Genomic DNA, 21525 nt, shown 5'->3' on the forward strand with positions numbered 1-21525 from the left:
TGGTAACAGTCCACATACATTGCTCATAAAAAGAAAGCAGAATATTGAATAAAATGTAAAAAGTTGAAACCTCAATAAAACTGATCAGCAGTGAAAGAATTCTTACAAAATCCAAAAATGTACATTATTATTATTATTTATTTCTTAGCAGACGCCCTTATCCAGGGCGACTTACAATTGTTACACAAGATATCACATTATTTTTTTTACATACAATTACCCATTATACAGTTGGGTTTTTACTGGAGCAATCTAGGTAAAGTACCCTGCTCAAGGGTACAGCAGCAGTGTCCCCCACTGGGGATTGAACCCACGACCCTCCGGTCAAGAGTCCAGAGCCCTAACCACTACTCCACACTGCTGCCTAAATATAATAGATAGAGAGTATGTCAACCTGATACCCAGGATGACCCAAAAAGTCAACCGAGTCGACTTATTTCCACTGGGGTCCTGCTGAAATGAAAAGAGCAGAAGCCAGATATAAAAAGAACTGACATATTAAAATGAAAATGTATAATATGGGTCTGTGACAGTGAGGGCTGCAGTGGTGACCTCAGACCAGGAAACGAAAGAAGAGCACAGGATGGCATGGGCAAAACGGCGCTGCTGTGCTCGTATTTAATAATAAACAAAAATAAACAAACAATTTAAACAAAACACACCAAAAGAACAGGACACATTGGCCAAAGCAAAATAACACACACACAAACAATTATTGTCAAAAACGAGTACCTTTGTTCGCTGTAATACGGTAGCATTCGCTCTCTCTTTCTCTATAGCTTCTCTTCTAACTCTGCAGAGCATGAGCCCAGAGTGGATCTTTTATATCTGTGGCTGGAGCCTTAATTACCCATTAATAAATGACCTCATTAAGGCTCCAGCCACATTCCCACGGGTTTTATTAGGATGGGGAATTACCCCCATCCATGCTCGCTACACTTTACAGCTTAATAATAATAATAATAATAATAATAATAATAATAATAATAATAACATGAACTAGGCTCATCTCGCTGCATATTCTTATTGTATCTATCGTTCTACAGTAAACCTTTTCATGTATATACCAGTTTATTACACTGTAAATCTATAAATGAACAAAACTTTTCAGCAAATTACTTTTTATTTCTGTGCTCACACGCTGTGTAAGTAATTTGGTTGCTTGTTATTAAAAAGGATGGCTCCCATACAGTGTAGCAGAAATTAGGTAACTGGCATTATTCATCCTTTTCCTATATCCCATTTGTGTATGTCTGCATGCTTGTGCTATAGGAGTGTTTCGGGAGAGAAGGGTTCTAAAGAACGCAAGGGGAGACAATGTTCCTTGTAAATGACAAGGCTAGCGACCTGTGTTAAGAAAAGGTTTGTAGAAAATTGTACTTACAAGGAGACTGCTTGCTCTGCTTGGTCCAATTAATTATCATCCTGGCTTGGGCTGTCAGCACAATCAAGCTCAGAGTTAGAAACAATTTCTTCTTGTTCATGGTATACAGCAATGCTATTTATCTGAGAGGGGCACTTGATAAACAAGGGAAGTAGCACTGCTTGGCAGCGCTCAGCTTCCAGTTAGAGAAATCGGAGAGATATTATCCTGGGAGTCATTAATCCTCAGCTTCAATTTGTCATCTGGGAAGAACAGGCACAGCCCTTAGGGACTAAGTGATGTTTCGTGTGTTTGAAAAAAAAGAAAAATAAATTAAAGAGAATTAAAAAGTTAACACTAAGTAAGTTATTAAAATGCCTTGTTGTCCTTTTACAATGGAACTCCTTTCATGGATTGCCTTGGTATTTTAAAATCCTTGGAACTGATGATATAACGTTTCAAGGGCACTGGCTTACTAAGTAGACCAGAAATGATACCCTCCTAGGCTGCAGATGTGTTATTACACCTTGTTTGAAATGTACTTTTGTATTAGTTTTGTGACCAATGTCAAAATAGACTTTTATAAACTCAAGGTCTATTTTTCCACCATAAGCACAAAACCAACACAAGTGCAGACCTTCCTTAACTTGATGAGACATCTAATGTAACAAAGTGGGTAGAACCTGTTCTTTGATTTTTTTTGTTACAGTTTAAAACCTCTGTCTAGTTATTTTCTACCAGAAAGACACAAAACCGACAACATGACTCCCCCGGATTCACGTGATCTTATAACAGTTGAGTGAGGTACAGAGAAAGCACAGTACCAAAAACCCTATAGTATCATACAGTGTTTTGGGATGGTAGTAGTTTTTCTTTATATGGGTAAACTGTAGTATAGTAATAACAATAAAAGTAAAAGGATGATAAAGCATAGTTAGGCAATGCAAAGTGCGATAGAAACAAGTTTAAAACTATGGTAATGTATTTTAATGCATAGCAAACAGCAAAAATATCTTGGTAACAATTAAGAGGGAGAACCCAACTGATCATTTATTACAGGACAAATATGCTGCAACAGACCATGCCCTTTGAAAAATGTACAGCACTCTTGGGCAATAGGCTAAAACTGAGACAAGTTGTAATGCAGACCCTAACTAACTTCACCCCCAGGCATATTCACGTACTTTGGCACAGTGACCAAGCTGATTATCAGCTGAACATTTGATAATACAGTAGCAAAAGAAACCACAGAAATATGTATTTAAACTGTGGAGCTCAAATGAGCATGTATAGCACATCTATGAATAGTATTGATATACTATAGCTGTAGTATATATAGTGTTATAGTGAGGCTGTCTCCAAGTTAAAAGCAACCATGGAATATGTATGTTTTTAATATGTTTTCAATTCTATTTTTATTTTATAATGCTTTCGGTCTGAGGGAATCAGAAAGAGAGTCTCATAAAGAGAAAAAACAGACGCACAGAGTGGGCAGGCAAGCGTGACTCTTATTAACCAGCCAACTGCTAGCTTCAGTCTGAAATTCCTCACACATCCATCTTTTCATAATAAAGTTCACTCTTTCCTCTCGTAGGGGTGACACTGCCATGTTATAGGATAGTTACAGCAGTGCAAATTCAGCAGGTGGCAATTACAGGATGGTGTCTGCTGGCTGAGATTACAGTGTCAGAAACCCTGACCGTCTCACTCTCTTTTCATTGTCTCGGCTTGATTGGATGACTACTTACATTTTAAAACACTATTACTCACCTTCAAAACCCTTCATGCCCACACAGTCACTAGCATGGTTCCACGTGCGCATACAGCTCCTGTTGTGTTCTTAAGATAATTCAATGCTGCGGCAAACGTTCTTAACCAGATTGAAAAGTCTTGTTGCTTAGAGTGTACAGTTCTTGTTTAAGGTTTTATTACTGGTTCTTATTCCACCCTAACAGCAAAATAATCAACGTATTTATTTATTTCCATTATATGGCACTAACCTGTTCCAGCTCCTCTGAAACTGTGGTGGAGCGAGCAGGTAAAACAGATTAACCAATCAAAATGCTGAACTTTGGGAGGAGTCAGGAACTAGTGAAATGTTTCTGATTGAACAGGTTGGATTTTAGCAGCTGAAGTTATTACTTCAGAAGACATTTTGATGGGAAGACCCGAAGAATATGAAACAAAAATATCCAGTCAAAACTAATTTATGACCAGAGATATGTTAATAAAAATATTAAAACAATCATAATTATGTTGAAAAATAATACGTACAACAAAGCAGAAAACTAGGAAAGGTAATGCATTGTGTTTTAAACCCTACAGCGTGTTCATTAACACTTTAAAGTATATATAGAATGAACAAAATAATTTCAGTAAATCTTAAATAGATTACAGTAATATGATTTACCATCACTTAGCAGATCTCACATTTTCATATATTAAAGATGCACACATTATGAATTTTAATTGTATTTTTATAGCATTTATTAATAAAATGGGTGAACATATCTTGTAGTCACTTCCATGCTGCAGGTCTACTTCCCATTGAAAGTTATGAGTTGTTTCTGGTAGTTTGAACAATCTATTTTTTTTCAGACAATAACTTTTCTTGAGCACATTTTTTCAATATATATTTCTCCAAAAAAAAAATGCTTCCCATTTATTTTCTTAAAATAACTAAAACTCCCAGGACCTAGATGCATTGGGTCACTTTTACAGTGCCGAGGAAAAGGTTGTGAAAACCCTTAGGATTTTCACATATTTCAAACCTAAAATGTTATTATATCTTATTGTGGCAATGTGTCCCGCCCCTGTGTGCATGTGTGTGTTATATGTTGTATGTTGCGTGTGGTGTGTTAAATGTTGGTGTATTGTAGTTGGTACACGGGATATAAATGGGTGTGTGCAGCATGAGTATTTAAATTGTATAATTATATTTAGGCACGGGATCACTGCACGTGCATTTAAAGTATAGTATGTGAGCACGGGGTTGCACAGGATTAATTCACGTGCTGGGATTCAAGTGAATAATTAATTAGTAATTGAATCCCAGCACAACAGTATATATAGATGCACGTTTGACTCACTCAGGGTTGGGTGTTCGAGAGTGGAGAACGGGTGAGAGAGAAGGAGAAATAAAAGTTTAAATATCAATTGCTATTACGTGCTGGTAGGACCAGCACGATACTTGTTTATTTAAAACTCACCGTGTTTGTTTGTGTGTCTGTCCTGTTTACTGTATAGTCCGTTTTGTTTGTCTCTTTATTTTGGCGTGAAGTGCCGTGTCCTGTTTTCTGTTCTGTCTGTTTAAACCTTTTATTTCGTTTAATAAACGCTGAGTGCCACCATTGCACTCAGCATTACTCATCACCACAGTCTGTCTGTGTGTTTCTCTCTCTGGTCTGAGTTCCTCCCTGCAGCCAGCCTGTCACACTTATATATAATAGATAAACATAACCTGATTAAACAAATGACACAAAAACATGATACTTTTTCAACATTTATTTATCCACAAATGATTCAACATTCAATATCCATGTGTGAAAAAGTATGTGAACCTTTAGATTCAGTAACTGGTGGTACTCCCTTGAGCAGCAATGACTTCAACTAAGCGTTTCCTGTAACTGTTCGTCAGTCTCTCACATAGGATTTGAGGAATTTTGGCCCATTCCTCCTTACAGAACTGCTTCAACTCGGTGACATTTGAGGGCTTCCTTGCATGGACAGCTCACTTCAGGTCTTGCCACAACATTTCGATGGGGTTTAGGTCCGGACTTTGACTAGGCCATTCTAAAACGTGGAATTTCTTCTTCTGCAGCCATTCTTTTGAAGATCTGCTTGTATATTTAGGATCATTGTCTTGTTGCATGACCCACTTTCAGTTCAGCTTCAGCTCACGGACGGATGGCCTGACATTCTCCTCTAGAATCTTCTGATACAATGCAGAATTCATGGTTGTGTCAATGATGGCAAGCCATCCAGGTCCTGAGCCAGCAAAGCAGCCCCAAACCATCACACACCCACCACCATGCTTGACGGTTGGGATGAGGTTCTTCTGTTCGAACACAGTGTTTGGTTTTCGCCAAACATTACATTTCTCATTGAGGCCAAAAAGTTCTACCTTTGACTCGTCTATCCAGAGAACATTGTTCTAGAAGTCTTGTGGATCATCTATGTGCTCTTTGGGATCTTCAGATGGGCAGCAAGTTCTTTTTAGAGAGCAGAGAATGGCTATGCTTCCATGAACACCATTCTTGTTCAGTCTTTTTCTGATACTTGAGTCATGAACACTCACATTAGACAAGGCGAGAGTGGCCTGCAGATCCTTGGATGTTACTCTGGGGTTCTTTGTGACTTCCTTGATGATTTTTCCAGTTTGTTCTTGGAGAGATTTTGGTAGGACGACCACGCCTGAGTAGAGTGACTGTGGTCTTGAACTTTCTCCTCGTCTTCGTCTCTACCAAGTTTGTGCGGGGGTTGCAGCGGTGAGCTGGGTTGAATAATTGGGCATTCCAAATTGGGCATTTAATATGGTCACATTCTCTTACAAACACTCCCTCTGTTTCTCTCTTGTGAAGATTAATAAAAAAATTCTAAGAAGCTTTCACAGGGCTGTAAGAGGTAAGCAGTCAGTGGAAAAAACAGGCAAGATCCTTAAAAAAAAAAAAAAAAAAACTGCTGTGCTTTTTTCAAAACAATATTTATCTTACGTATAATGTTCTTCTCAACTGTCTGGATGTAAAAATTTCTAAAATGAATAGGCTTGCCATTCTTTCCGCATGACTTGATATGGAAAGTTCAATGACTTATTATTTTTAATTGGAAGCGCATGCTCTGCAGAACTGTTGTGCCATGTTGTAATACTTGTATCAAGTATGGATGAATGTTTTGGTCTGCTTGTGTTCCCCGGTGCATCAGCCTTCATACAATGTATACAAAAATCTCTAAGGGCCTGATTTATCGACACTAGAATGCAATTTGCACCGGTTTTTTTTGTGAAAGAAAAATAGGACTGTTATCGTACAGCAACGTGATGCTTGAAAATTTTTGATGAAACATTTTCTCTTATGCTTTACGGTACTCAAACATATAGGCCTACCTAAACACATCTTAGTGGTTTACAATGTTTGTACTGCTTACATCAACAAGCTGTTGATAGATTTTGTAAAAATGTTTGATCGAAGCCCCTGCAACTTTGCAGCTTCATGCGTCACTTTGTGTTGTAACTTGTTATTTACAATATACTGCTAAATACAGTACAGCATACCCCGCAAATGGAAATGTCATATCTCTGGATATCCCAGCAATAATTGCATATAGTGTTTTTAAAAATAAATAAATACATAAAAACAATAGAATGACATTTACAACCCAAACAAAGCTCGTTTTTTTTAAAAGGCAACGATTGTCATAAAATTGTATTCAGACATGTAGACCATCTAGATGTACTGCTTATACAGTATACAGTATGCGTAATATAAATTATTAAAAATTAAGAGAGCATTGTTGTCCAGTAGGGTTAATGAATGAGTGCATTTCCAGCTGAGATGTCTGGTAAAAATAGGTACCTATGTGCAACTGCACAGCAAAAAAAAAAAAATGTTTGCATCCAGAAAATGTACATTACAAGGACGAGAACATTGAGGGGACATATATAGCTGTATATTCCTACAAGACGCTTGTAGCATAACCCACAAATGTACAGTCCTGTGTTGGACTTGTGTCTTTCTCTAAAATGGCCAGTAGGAAATTACTACAAATTGGAATAATACAGTAGCTTTGTTCATTTTTTACTGATGACAATTCCTCTCAGAAATTGCCCCAAGTGAATTCCTATCCAGGTGTGAAAGGCACAGCTGGAACTTGCAGTAGCTCATGACCTGATTCCGGGTCAGCATATCTGCACTTTACTTTGGTGAGTCAAAACTTCAGTTCTCATCTGGGGGCTCAAAATAAGTTTCAAACAGATGGAACTCCTCTTCACTGGAGCTCCACAAAAATGTACTGTAGAATTCCTACATGTCCTTTCAATTCCCCCTTAGAGTAGCAGCCCATTTCAGAGCTGGTAAAAATTGTTGCCCTTCCCCAGACACACATACACACTGATAACCCAGTGTGATTATTCATCACTTTAAAAATGTTCTTCAAAACTACAACTTCACAGTCTTAGCTGAAAAGAAAGTATTGTAGCATGGAAGGATCATCTCCATTAGCAGATTAGTCTGGTGGAAGATTATACTCCACACAAGCGAAAACTGAAAGTAATCATAGGCCTTGCAAAGAAATGCATTGTAGTGACTACATATATTTACAAAACAGAATAAGATAAATGAATGTATTTAACCACAATTCAGTAAGTACTAAAACTCATTTACAGTATGCAGCTGTTAGGAACAGGGTTGATCAACTTAGCTACAGAAATCTCCTTGCATGACTGAACAGTTAATAATAAACCACTGCAGAATGAAAACAGAAATATGACACAGGACAGCATGTTCCATCCAAACAGGCGGCAATGTTTTTGTTTTACTGAATGAGCGTTAGCATGCAAATGCACATTTCCTCTGACTTCATTTTGATATTTTTAATAGCTATTTTTATTTATTTATTCAGAAATCATTTAGACACATATCCAGTTGCTAAAATATTGATATCCCTGTTCTTTTTCATTTAGTAATGGATAAATAGTACATTTCTTGAAGACCCCAGAGATGTACCCTACTCAGCTCAATCCAGACAGTTGTCATGCTGAGGAGCTGGGGAGACCGCACTGTGGTTGATCCCTGGAGCCAGCATTGCAGCCGTTGTGTGTGCTGATGCGCCAGGGAGGCAAAATAAGCTGATCCCTGGAGCTAGCATTACACTTCAGCCATCAACACCAGACAGAAGGATATCTACATCATCATATGGAAGGAAACACAAATGGATGGAAACTCTGATGGATCACATTAGTTTACTGTAAAGCTACGTCTTAGTTGGTGCTTATCTTGGCGAGAGCCGAGTCTAAAATCAGCATGAAGTTTTAACATCTACTCTAATGTAATGGAAATCATAATCTTATTTGTTTCCTCTCTTCCAGATTAAGTTTTGCCCACTTTAATACCATCACTTGTATACGATCTGTGGTACTGAAATAATACTGCTTTCTTCTTAATGAAGTTCTACTTAAGAAAAGATGTTTCTCTCGATTCATTCACTTTCATGAAGAATCAGATGTCCTCTTTGCAGGCCATTTTAATAATACCAACATGTTAAATACTTCATTGCATACATCTTGTTAAGATGGAACCTTCAATCTCGTCCTGGATATTAAATGAATTTTGTATAGTATATCAAAAAGACATACAAAATACACATTTGTTTTTAAGTAATTAAGCATGCTTACTAAACCATTATGACATATGTGTGCAACAAAAGTGAATGGTTAGAGTAGCTAAACAACTGCATCAGGTGAACAAAGCAGTTCCTTGGTCATCCCTACCTTCTTCTTGTTTGTGGGACAGATGTAGAAGTTGGTGACGACTATAGTTGTGCCAGGCAGCAGATTCAGCTTGGTGTAGGTTGTTCCATAATCAGTGGACCTACAACGACAAAGATAAATTTACAATTGATCTTTCCACAAGTCACAGAGGCTTCAGTCTGACTGGAAGTTAGAAGACCTGCTGAAATAATCCCAGCAAAGTTATAAAGAAAAATATCTGTATTAGCATGCCCTTGGACGTGGCACACAAGGACACTAAGAAAGGGGGATAGAATCAGACCTGAAATGGAAATACTGTACACAGAAAATCCAAAATGATTAGTATTGTTGTTGTGGATCCTACAGATTCAACTATATAGTAGTGGAGAATATTTGCATACAATATTATCATGGTCTAAAGAGGTGTAAAAACAAAATAAATATAGTGGAACCCATGATTACAACTGCAAAGGAAATACATGATATGGTCCTGATATAGAGTGAAAACTACTGATTAAAACATGGGCACAGTAGAAGCTGTATTTTAGGTACCTGTGGTGTGGTACACCACACCCCTGTGTGTATTTCGTTTATTTTGTGTTGTGTTGTTGTTAATGAAATGTATGTATTTGGGCACTTTTGTTTTAGGTCAGCAGGGAAGGGTTAATTTCCTTCCCTGCCAAATCACTTCACGTGCAGAATGTGCCTGGGCTCAACTGAATTATTAACATGCAATGGAGCCCTGGCACAGCTGTATAAAAGAGTGGATCAGCCACTCATCATGGTTGGGTGTTCAGAGTGGAGAATGTGCGAGAGACAGCAAGATCTATAAAAAGTAAACAATTGCTACTCGTGCTGGCTTTAAACCAGCATGATATTTTTTGTGTCTCTGTTTAAGTATTTGTTTTGGCCACTGTGCCGTTTGTTATTGTAAAGTGTTTTGTTTTGTTCAACATTTTATTGTTGTCAATCAGTGCGTTTACATGAGCATAAGAATTCCGATATTTTTCGGAAAATAAGTTTTCCGAAAACTAATTCCGATAGCAAAAGTCATGTAAACACAGTTTTCGGAAAATGTATCGGAATATTCCTTAGGTCAGTTTTCGGAAAACAGCACCTAGAAATTTCCGATTCAATTCCGAAAATGAACCAAATGTATATCATGTAAACACACTTTTCGGAAAACTTTATTCCGATAGCGTACTGCACATGTGCAAACTCTGACCTTCATTCCTGCACGTAGTTTTAGAAAACAGAAAATAATAATATGTACTCAGTCTGCATGCATCCATTTGCTCCGTTATTGAATTGTATTTTGTCATATGCTTGTACTTGCTAGAACCAAAGTCAGTGTATTTTATCTTGCTCTTAATTGTATTAATACTTGTACTGTGATTCTTAAAATGTATTTTTGTTTACTACTGTAAGTCACCCTGGATAAGGGCATCTGCTAAGAAATAAATAAATAAATAAATAAATAAATAAATAAATAAAAATAATAATAATAACAATAATAACAATAATAATAATAAATCAAGTAATATTTGTCCGTATGTATTTTTTAATAGCCCATACTGAAGCAGCACATATTTTCCAGCTTTAAAATTACGTGATAATTTAAAATAATGTCTGCAAAAGAAACTGGTAATATAGAACAGAATGAACCGTTGGAAAGGCTGATTGCACATTGTGGGGAATCTGAAAAGAGGTATAGGATAGTAACCTTTGAATTTAAGACCTGAAACGTCGATAAAGCACTTGGATTGGTCTCCGTTCTATCGCAGAGAAAATGTCCGGTCTGTTCAAATCGTATTTAGGGTACTACAGTACTTTGCATGCAAAAATATCCTGCGTTTTCCGAAAACTTCAATCCATGTATTCAGTTGAATTCTAATTAGACTTTCTGTCGTTAATCATGTAAACACAGAAAAGTGACGTTTTAAGAAAATCAGTTTTCTGATTCAGTTTTCTGAAAACATTAGTTTTCGGAAAACGCTTTGTCATGTAAATGTACTGAATCTCTTCCTGGTCTGACGTCACCACAAAGCCATCCCTGTCACAGTACCTGAAATGAATATGAGACAAGTAACATAACCACTCTACACTGAAACTGAGAACAAAAGATTTATAAGTCAGAAAGGTAGATGGTACTTGTTGATGGTACTTGCACGGTACTTGTTGAACGTTCGTCCACTTGTTTTGTGTGTTAGTACGTTTTGTTTGTCTGTTTATTTTGGCTAAAGTGCCGTGTCCTGTTTTGTGTTACAACCTTTTTATTTTCTGTTCTGTCTGTTAATTATTAAATGCTTCACCAAAACCCCAAGTCTCCGTGTGTGTTACTTCCTGTTTCTGGTCTGACGTCACCCACTGCAGCCGTCTTTGTGACACCATGACATATATTTTATTTTTGACACAGCACTCAATAGCTGATCGTCAGCTAGCCATAATATGATACATTTGTATGCTTCTATGCACATAAAGATCATGGTGGTTTTGCAGAACCCCTTAATGGAATAACTTCCTTGAAACTGCAGCCCATATTTCATTTTTATAACACACAAATTGAAATGTGTAAAATGTGAAACACAGGTGTTGTGGTGTTCTGAACAGGCTGGTTGTAGGGGTGACGTCAGGCCAGGAAATGAAACCGTTCAGTGTTTTATTAACACACAGAAAATAAAATGTTGAATAAAACAGAACACGGCACTTTGGGCCAAAATAAATAGACAAACAAAATGAACAGACACTAACAAACAGGGGATGAACACTAAACAAATAGGTACTGTGCTGATCCTCCAGCACCACGTAGCAATTGCTATTATTATTATTATTATTATTATTATTATTATTATTATTATTATTATTATTATTTTCTCCTCACGCTCTTCCGTTCACTCCCCCTGAACACACAACCCCGAGTGTGTGCTTCGTGCCTCTATATATATATACAGCTGTGCCGAGATTCAATTTCTGATTAATCATTCACTTGAATCTCGGCACGTGAACTAATTTGTGCAATCCCACACACTGCCACATGGTTGTAAACTAAATAATTTAAATAACTAGTTATTTTATTATTGACACACCAACTGTAGCATAATTCACTTCTGTGAATGATGACTTTTTGCTGTCAGAACTGTATTATTATTATTATTATTATTATTATTATTATTATTATTATATTTTTGTATTGGCAAAATTACAATTACAGTATATTTAATAATTACATGAAAAATCTGGTTTTCAAGAATGCACTAGAAACTTATTAAAACAGTTCATGAAACAGGAGGTGAGATTAAAATTAATAATTAAATAATCTTAATAAATATTTTTTAGGTACTTTGTGTTAAATGTTTGGTTGAACTTTTGAACATAAAAAAGATTGTCAAAAGATATTTGATGAAAAGAAATATAATTCTAACACACACCTAAAACCAGACTGTTTGAAAAAAAAACTGAACATGGAAGTCCACCCAGTCCCTCACCTGAAAAAACCTTACACTTTGTGTCCATGCTACTCCCCTTTGACAAATCACCAGAACTGAAACAACAAAATCACTTTTACAAGATGTCAATGGCAATTTAAAAAAAACATCCCATGCTTTCATTTCCCCTGATCAAATTTAAGCAATCATTCAAAATGCCGTGGTACTGTAAATGTAACCAGGACTGCTTCCATTTGTATCCAGCTGGATTCACATCAAGCTGAATCAATTTAAATCTAATAAAATGCTTTTAAAATGTCCTGTATGAATATGAAGTTGCAGTCACTCACAGTGATCTATTAGAGTAATTGCATTCAGTCAGAAATAGTATTAATTATTGTTAAATTATTCTATCTTATGTTAGTCTGGTAATATAACATCAACATCATATTTTAATAGTCAGAGCATGACATTTGGTGTTAGGTACATGTACTTGCGCCACCTTCGGTCTGTGTTCAATTGGAAGAACCACTTACAAAAAAGTACAGCACTATTTTGCATGCACGACTACAATAGCAGACAACTGCAAAATAGCCACAGCTAACCTAGTACCACTGTGTTAAAACATTATAACTGGGTGCCCAAAATTCGGCGTTACCTGGGAAATTCACGTCATTTACTTACTATAATCACCTATATAAACAGCAGGTCTGGGTAATCACCTATATAAACAGCAGGTCTGGATAATCACCTATATATACAGCAGGTCTGGATAATCACCTATATAAACAGCTGGTCTGGATAATCACCTATATAAACAGCAGGTCTGGGTAATCACCTATATAAACAGCAGGTCTGGATAATCACCTATATAAACAGCTGGTCTGGATAATCACCTATATAAACAGCAGGTCTGGATAATCACCTATATAAACAGCAGGTCTGGATAATCACCTATATAAACAGCAGGTCTGGATAATCACCTATATAAACAGCAGGTCTGGGTAATCACCTATATAAACAACAGGTCTGGGTAATCACCTATATAAACAACAGGTCTGGGTAATCACCTATATAAACAACAGGTCTGGGTAATCACCTATATAAACAGCAGGTCTGGATAATCACCTATATAAACAGCAGGTCTGGATAATCACCTATATAAACAACAGGTCTGGGTAATCACCTATATAAACAGCTGGTCTGGATAATCACCTATATAAACAGCAGGTCTGGGTAATCACCTATATAAACAGCAGGTCTGGATAATCACCTATATAAACAGCTGGTCTGGATAATCACCTATATAAACAGCAGGTCTGGATAATCACCTATATAAACAGCAGGTCTGGATAATCACCTATATAAACAACAGGTCTGGGTAATCACCTATATAAACAGCTGGTCTGGATAATCACCTATATAAACAGCAGGTCTGGATAGTCACCTATATAAACAGCTGGTCTGGATAATCACCTATATAAACAGCAGGTCTGGATAGTCACCTATATAAACAGCAGGTCTGGATAATCACCTATATAAACAACAGGTCTGGGTAATCACCTATATAAACAGCTGGTCTGGATAATCACCTATATAAACAGCAGGTCTGGGTAATCACCTATATAAACAGCAGGTCTGGATAATCACCTATATAAACAGCTGGTCTGGATAATCACCTATATAAACAGCAGGTCTGGATAATCACCTATATAAACAGCAGGTCTGGATAATCACCTATATAAACAGCAGGTCTGGATAATCACCTATATAAACAGCAGGTCTGGATAATCACCTATATAAACAACAGGTCTGGATAATCACCTATATGAACAGCTGGTCTGGATAATCACCTATATAAACAGCAGGTCTGGATAATCACCTATATAAACAGCAGGTCTGGATAATCACCTATATAAACAGCAGGTCTGGATAATCACCTATATAAACAGCAGGTCTGGATAATCACCTATATAAACAGCAGGTCTGGATAATCACCTATATAAACAGCTGGTCTGGATAATCACCTATATAAACAGCAGGTCTGGATAATCACCTATATAAACAGCAGGTCTGGATAATCACCTATATAAACAGCTGGTCTGGTATTTTGTATTAAGTGGCAGTTACACTTCCAAAAACAAACAAAAAAAAATGTACTAAAAATATATTTACAAAACACAACTAGGTTTCTTCTTCAGTACCTGTTAACAGTTTCTTCTTCACTGAACTTTAAAACAAGATCAATCATGTTTTCACTAAAAAAAATTCAACAGAGGCTGCTTAATAAGACTTGTTTACACACTTAAATACTGGGAGCCAGATGCTGAAAAGCATTACTATTGGCATAAGGTCATTTCTGCACTTAGCGGTAATACATTTAAACCCCATCAAATATTAGAGTTATTTATATTCAAATATACGCAGTAGTATTCACATTGATTTTGCTCCAGACATACTGTACACATAATACACTATTTTTTAGTTTTAGTTTTTATTTGAACTATTTTTGGCGACATATTTACAAAAACATACATTGAAGATGCTTAACACAACAAGCACAACACTAGAAAAATGAGTTGAGAGCTGTTTGCTGGTGGACACACAAAACCAAGGTCCTGTAAGCTCCCAGGGTACAAATTGTAACCCCTAAAAAACATTACTGTTCTAGGGGTCTAGTTTTCACACAGATAGCCCACACCTGAGATGTCAACAAAGATGTCAACGTAATGTCCTGCCTCATCTGACTCTCCATGGAGGTCTAGCCTTGTTTCACTTCTGAGATCTAACAATATCAGAATCCACGATGACTGCTGGCAAAGAACTACCAGTTCAGCATTATTTCTCAGACAAATACTGTATGTATACTCTATCATAGCCAAGTTATTTACCCAATTTTCCATGGGAAAAACATTGTACATTTATAATTTATAAGTGGGCAATTTGAACAGTGGAAAAGATGTGTGCTATTGTAGGTAATTCGTTTTAATTATTTTAATCTACTACTTAGGCTTTATGGAAATATAAATTCAGAACCGCTGTGAAAGCAGTTTGTTGGTTTGCTAAATACATGTTAACATTTAATAAGAATCCTAATTCCAAGATGTCAATGTGCCTAAGTGCTTCTTGATGGACTCATTTGCGTGCATAAATATAAAACCAAAGATAAATATTTGATGATGCTAACAGCCTCTTATCTTCTTATTTTGTACTGCTTAAAATATGCATTTTAAAGCAGTTTTTTTGACATTTTCCAAACGCATCTAAAAGGCATCTGAACAACTAAAGAAAGAAGATTTCCAATTTAAATGATTTTTCTGAAGGCCAGATAAGACAGACGCCTATTTATTTCAGGCTTTCATTAGTTTTGCTTCTGCCATTCCGAGATATTACTGTGGGCTTAATACTATACTTACCAAGATCCAAATAGTATTTTTTTGGCTTTCGGCAGATCCTGTTTAAACTTTAGTTTTTTGCCCACAAAAGAGGGTACATGCTAAACCTCTGTATTGTTTTAGGGGTGACTTTACACTAGCCCTCCTGTTCCCAGCCTGGTCTGCAGAGATGGTACTACAGTGTTCTCTTAAAGTCAAGCACTTTGGAAAGTAAAGCCAGGGATTCAGTTGCAGCCTGTGTAGTACTGTAGATGAAGAATCATTTTAAACGAAGCCTGCATAATCAATTATTAGAGGTAACAGTCTGAGACCAGCAAACAGTAATCCAATAATTTAATGAAAATTAAGTTAGAAATCTTTAACCTCACTTTCTACTTTAAACTATTTTCATGGTGGTAGTGCTGAGTCAGTTCAAAAGCTCAAGTTGTTTAATTCTGAATCCTATTAGTAGAGTACTGTGAAAGGGCAAGCTGTTACCGGCAGGAGAGAGACCCAAAGATAGAAAGCTGCAGTTTAAGCATGTTAACAAAATAAACACAGTTCAAACACAAGAACAGAACACTTACAGGCTGACCATTAGTCTTCAATACAATGTTACAAAACTCCCAGCCCAAACTCCTCCTTTTATACATGTGGCCACTCCCCAATTAGCATCAATTACCTGAATGGCCACACCTGTGATTACTGGCAGGGACAGATTTAACCCCACAGTAGTACATTAGTCCATTAAAAGTAAACTAGTAGATTGCCAAGAACATCACGCTACAATAAAAAATATATAGCACTTGCTTTATTTCTATCTTTTTTGAAAGACAAGTTAATTTGATGGACTGACCCAACTTTGAAATATTTAAGTTTGAACATTTAAGTTTTATCATAAATGGACAAGCATTAGATACAATGTTAGTGTGAAGTGCAGACAGGCGGTTGGATGGATAAACACCCTCCATATACCCTGAGGTTTTGATACAATAGACTTGTGCTGAAGAACTGAACAAGTGGTTCTGTAGATATATGTAGAGATGGACGGGCATTCAGACTACCTCAATACAGCCTCAGATTATAAAAATAGCAATACCACGTGCTAAAGAAGCAGGTTCACTGTTATATATTTATTAATAAAAAATAATACTATTATAAAAAATAATACTATTTCTGACTGAAATTTATTAATAAAAAAGATCAAGGCCTTTTCAAATACAGACAAAAGCAATGTAATAATTAATATAATATAATATAATTAATATAAAGCATGAAAACCACTGTAAGGAAAAATGTAATTTTTTTATTAGAGACACAGGAGGTACTATTTACATGCTGATTTGAACCAGAACTCAAAGCAAGATTATTGATCTTAGTGTGATTGACAGGGGGGAGGGACGATTAACTCAACTACTGCAAGAGCCCTTGATGACAAGAAAAAAAAAAGATCCATTTGATTTTAATTACATTAAAACCCACTAAGATAAGAAAGACATTTTATAAAAGTGCGTTTTTAGTCTTGACTTGAAAACTGTAACGGTCCCAGCTTCCCTGACAAACGAAGGCTGAGCATTCCATAATTTAGGAGCTCTACAAGAAAAAGCCCTACCTCCCGTGTTGTTTTTGTTGACCCTAGGAATAACCAGCAGCCCCGCATCCTGTGATCTCAGAGTGCGGTTTGGAAGATACGGGGTCAGTAACACCTGCAAATAACTAGGTGCTAATCCATTCAGGGCCTTGTAAGTTAACAGCAAAATCTTAGTCTTTCTATTTCCCTATTCATCAGAATGACCCACTCTAACTCTCTCATGGTTTCACTAGGCCATGCTAACAATTATATTCAAACATCCTGACCATTCAGGGTCCTCTCTCGCTAATATACTGTAGTCACCTTATAGGTAAAAAATAATAATAATAATAATTATAAAAGAAGATGTAAAATTTGATGCAGCGCTATAATGACATTCCCAAATGAAACTCATTGTGCAAAAGAGGGAAATGGATCAATGGTTCCAAACAGCTAGGTGTGTGAGATATGAATGTCAGAAACATGGCTGAATTGATATTCCCTTGAGCATTATTTTCAATTCTGACAGAGAAAATCAATATAGAAAGAAGAACACTTAGCTTCTGTTTATCCCAGCACACCATGGAACAAAAAAAAAAAATTAATAATACTGAATCAAACTTGTGTCTTCAAGAAAAATCTACTGCATGAAACAGCAGCTGCATTATCCCCCAGCAACAATAAGAAAGACCTACTGTACTGGCTTTATGAGTAGTGCAATAGTCTGGGTCAACTAACATCCAAGTTTTAAATAGAAAAAAATACATGGTTTTACAGGACTAACTGCTAACAAGTGGAAGTTACACCTATACCATATTTTTGTGATGCATATCTGAGGGTGTACTTAATAGAGCCACATGTTCATGGGACTATGTGCAGGAGAGAGCAAAGAGCAGACCAAACCAAAACCTCAGATATAAACTTCTATACAAATGTGGACTATGTGTAAGGTGACCAGATGTCCCGTTTTGGACGGGACTGTCCCACTTTTGGAACACTGGTCTCAGTGTCCCCAGAACCTTTCTTAGGACGCTCATTTCATCACGTTTTTTTTTCACAGAGCATCGTCATGCCAGTAACAGAATATTGTATTTTCATGCAGGCTTGCTGTGTTACTACCATATCTAACTTATTAAGTGTACAATGACACTTGCTGTGGCTAAAGGGAAGGTTGAACGACCAGTAGCATTAAAAGGCGAATGTACAGCGCCGTGCAAATCTGGAGAATTTCTGAACAGTCAACATTCATATTTGCAACCAACCACAGAGTATTGTGGGTGATATTTGTATATCTGCGTGCAAACAATTGCTTTGTGTACGCAATTGTCGCATCACTGTGCAAAGCTTGTCGTGGTTTGAACACTGTGCATTAAAATAGCCCATCACAACAATAGGAGGGGCTGTAAAATATTACAAAAGTATTGGAAACATATTTTCTATTAAAATGTCTATATTCACTTTCAGTTCACCACAGGTACCCTAAGAAACGTATGTTAGTGAATAATACAAAATCATTTATGAACTACGGTAGTTATTTTCACATTTGTGAAATTCATGTTGTAAAAATATTTTAAAAGTTTCAGAACATTTTGTATTTCTTTAAGTATGCATTTTATGTTGTTTTTAGCAATAATGAAATACAATAGTTTCAGGTCTCCAGGTGTTCATTTAAGTTTATGTATCTAATTATTTACATTGATAGTTGCTGTATATTAAGATACAAATACTGTAGTTTAAAACAATTACAGAAAACGAATCACATCCTTGTTTTATTTTACCTTTCTTCTTTAAAAAAATATCTAAATAAGCTGCCTTAGAGGCAGGATACATCTCTTTTTAATTTGGTGACCCCTTATTTTTATTTATGTGCTAAATTTGCTAAATAATTGTATTTCTGTATTATAGAAGAAGTATATTTTGTATATTTTATCCTGCAAAGTTTAAGAAAAAAGTAGAGACAATGGAGTACTCATATTTAAGATTAATGCTACCTGTTGCATATGTACAGTATGATAGCTATATAAAGTATTTTATATGTATTTTACTTTATCACATCTATTAGTTTAATAGAAGAAAAACAACACATTAATAAAAACATATGTTTTTCCTTCAGCAAAAGAGGCAAATGACAGGGTTTGAATTACTGGGGGGCTGGGGCTGGGGCTGGGGCTGGGGCTGGGGGTAGGGTCGATCCCTTTAAGTTTCTCCAAATAGTTTTATTCCAAATTTCCTTTTTAAAATGTTTTAAGCCAACAGGTATCACTTAAAACAGAAAAGAACCTGTTAAAAAACATGTTAATTGTATGATGGCATTCCCTGCCTTGTCTATAAGAACATAAGAACATAAGAAAGTTTACAAACGAGAGGAGGCCATTCAGCCCATCTTGCTCGTTTGGTTGTTAGTAGCTTATTGATCCCAGAATCTCATCAAGCAGCTTCTTGAAGGATCCCAGGGTGTCAGCTTCAACAACATTACTGGGGAGTTGGTTCCCGACCCTCACAATTCTCTGTGTAAAAAAGTGCCTTCTATTTTCTGTTCTGAATGCCCCTTTATCTATTCTCCATTTGTGACCCCTGGTCCTTGTTTCTTTTTTCAGGTCAAAGAAGTCCCCTGGGTCAACACTGTCTATACCTTTTAGGATTTTGAATGTTTTTTTCAGTACCAATCAATGATGATGAGAAAGTGTCTCCTGACAACTGAAAACTCCTCTGCGCATTTTACACAGGCTAATGCATATGCTTATATTAAGAAAGATTAAATAGTATTCCTTTCGTAAGTAAAGAAGTAACAGCATTTCATTTGATTAGAAAATATTACACCTTGATTCATGTCTCAGCCTATACTGTTGACTCAAAAAAATTAACTCCAGCCAAGATCAGCAAAGAAATGAGCCTTCGTAAAATACATATTTATCTAATTTAGATTGTCAGAAAACGCTTTCTCATGATCATTGATTGGTACCGGAAAATGGAGTAGGCAGGAAATTTCATCATGCAATGAACACGTTTTAACAGGTTCCTTTCCAAGTGATGCCCGTCAGCTTACAGCATGCACTCAAAATCTCAGAAAAGCGGATTAGTGGGCTTCATTTATTGCAGTCAAAAGATAGCATATTTAACACATTTCATCAACTTTAATCTTAATAGTTTAATAGTAGAAAGTGGCTGAAAATTATTTTCCTAGTATCTATTAATCACGGCACACTAATGATCCAAGCAGACACTGCAATAGAAAAAAAATATACAGAACAAATACCATGTCATATTAAATGGTAAGGAATTAAATATTTTGGGAAAAAAAATAGATTCTATGACGTTAACATTTAATAAACAGAAATATTGAGATATGCAATGTTTTCATACAGGAAGGGCCTGATTTGCAGATTGGATACTGGAGGATATCATAGAGATAGAGATAGAGATAGAGCCAGATGGAAAGTGGAAATCCAAGGGAGAAGATGCCGTTTCTTAGGCAGAAAAGGGACTAGATTTGCAGCAGTAATCAATATGCTATTAGATCAAACATTGGCAAAGTGAAAATAAAAACCCTAGAGCTTCCCCGTACCTTTTAAATTGGAAGTTATTCACAATATTTCCACACTGTCCCAGTTTAAGGACTTAAAAATTGGTCATCTTAACTATGTGGCTCTGAACTTCACAGCTAAGGTTTTGTATCAAGACTTGATCCATGTTCACTCCATCCAAGAAGTAAATCTCTCACTCGCCATCTCATAGACACATTTTAATCAAGTCTCACACCAAAGGCTGATATGAGACACAGCATTTTTACTTCAGTATGCGTAGACATGCACTGGCTTTAATAGATTTTTTCAAATGTTTTTTTTTTTTCTCTAGTAGTTCTTACTCCCAAGCTTAGTATCCATTAAATATGTATGACATTTTTCAAGCAAGGCAGAATATTCTACTAAGGGGTGTCAGGAAACAGGTGCGCAGTACATGCTCACGGATGTGTGAAATCACTTTCAGCCAATTAATATTCAGAGAAGCAGCAATGATACAATAGGGTTGTTTACACCGTATGCGGAAAAACACTGACCTTCAGATGAGTTTGGGATCACAGAGGAATCTGTCAAATTGTGTTTTAATGTTTTCTAACCAACACCACCCACTAAATCAGCTGCATCAATACATGCATGCAACTCACCAAGTTGCTTTCTTGTGTGAAGAGTCTGTACTGAACTTAATGTACTAATGATTAAATGTTTGTTACAAGCAACATCATCAGAATTCCAAATAGAGGTCTCGGGAAACTGATAAATGTTAATTGTCTGCTACTAGATAAGAGAGGGAACTGTGGCCTATTGCTAGCA

At 36.3% G+C, this 21525-nt stretch overlaps 1 protein-coding gene across 3 annotated transcripts in view; it reads right to left on the bottom strand.

Moving 5' to 3' along the window:
* Window positions 1-21525, bottom strand: part of LOC117408305 (VPS10 domain-containing receptor SorCS2-like) — a 259841-nt gene that overhangs the window by 122313 nt on the left and 116003 nt on the right. For 2 of the 3 annotated variants that reach the window (XM_034013192.3, XM_034013191.3), the window contains exon 3: window positions 8847-8946. In XM_034013192.3, the coding sequence (XP_033869083.3) occupies window positions 8847-8946 (100 nt within the window). Of the gene's footprint in view, window positions 1-1384; window positions 1692-8846; window positions 8947-21525 lie in introns of those variants that run through there. The other variant, XM_059005171.1, reaches the window with a different exon arrangement.

Source organism: Acipenser ruthenus, chromosome 2, assembly GCF_902713425.1.
Source record: "Acipenser ruthenus chromosome 2, fAciRut3.2 maternal haplotype, whole genome shotgun sequence".
In the NCBI taxonomy this organism is placed as follows: domain Eukaryota; kingdom Metazoa; phylum Chordata; class Actinopteri; order Acipenseriformes; family Acipenseridae; genus Acipenser; species Acipenser ruthenus.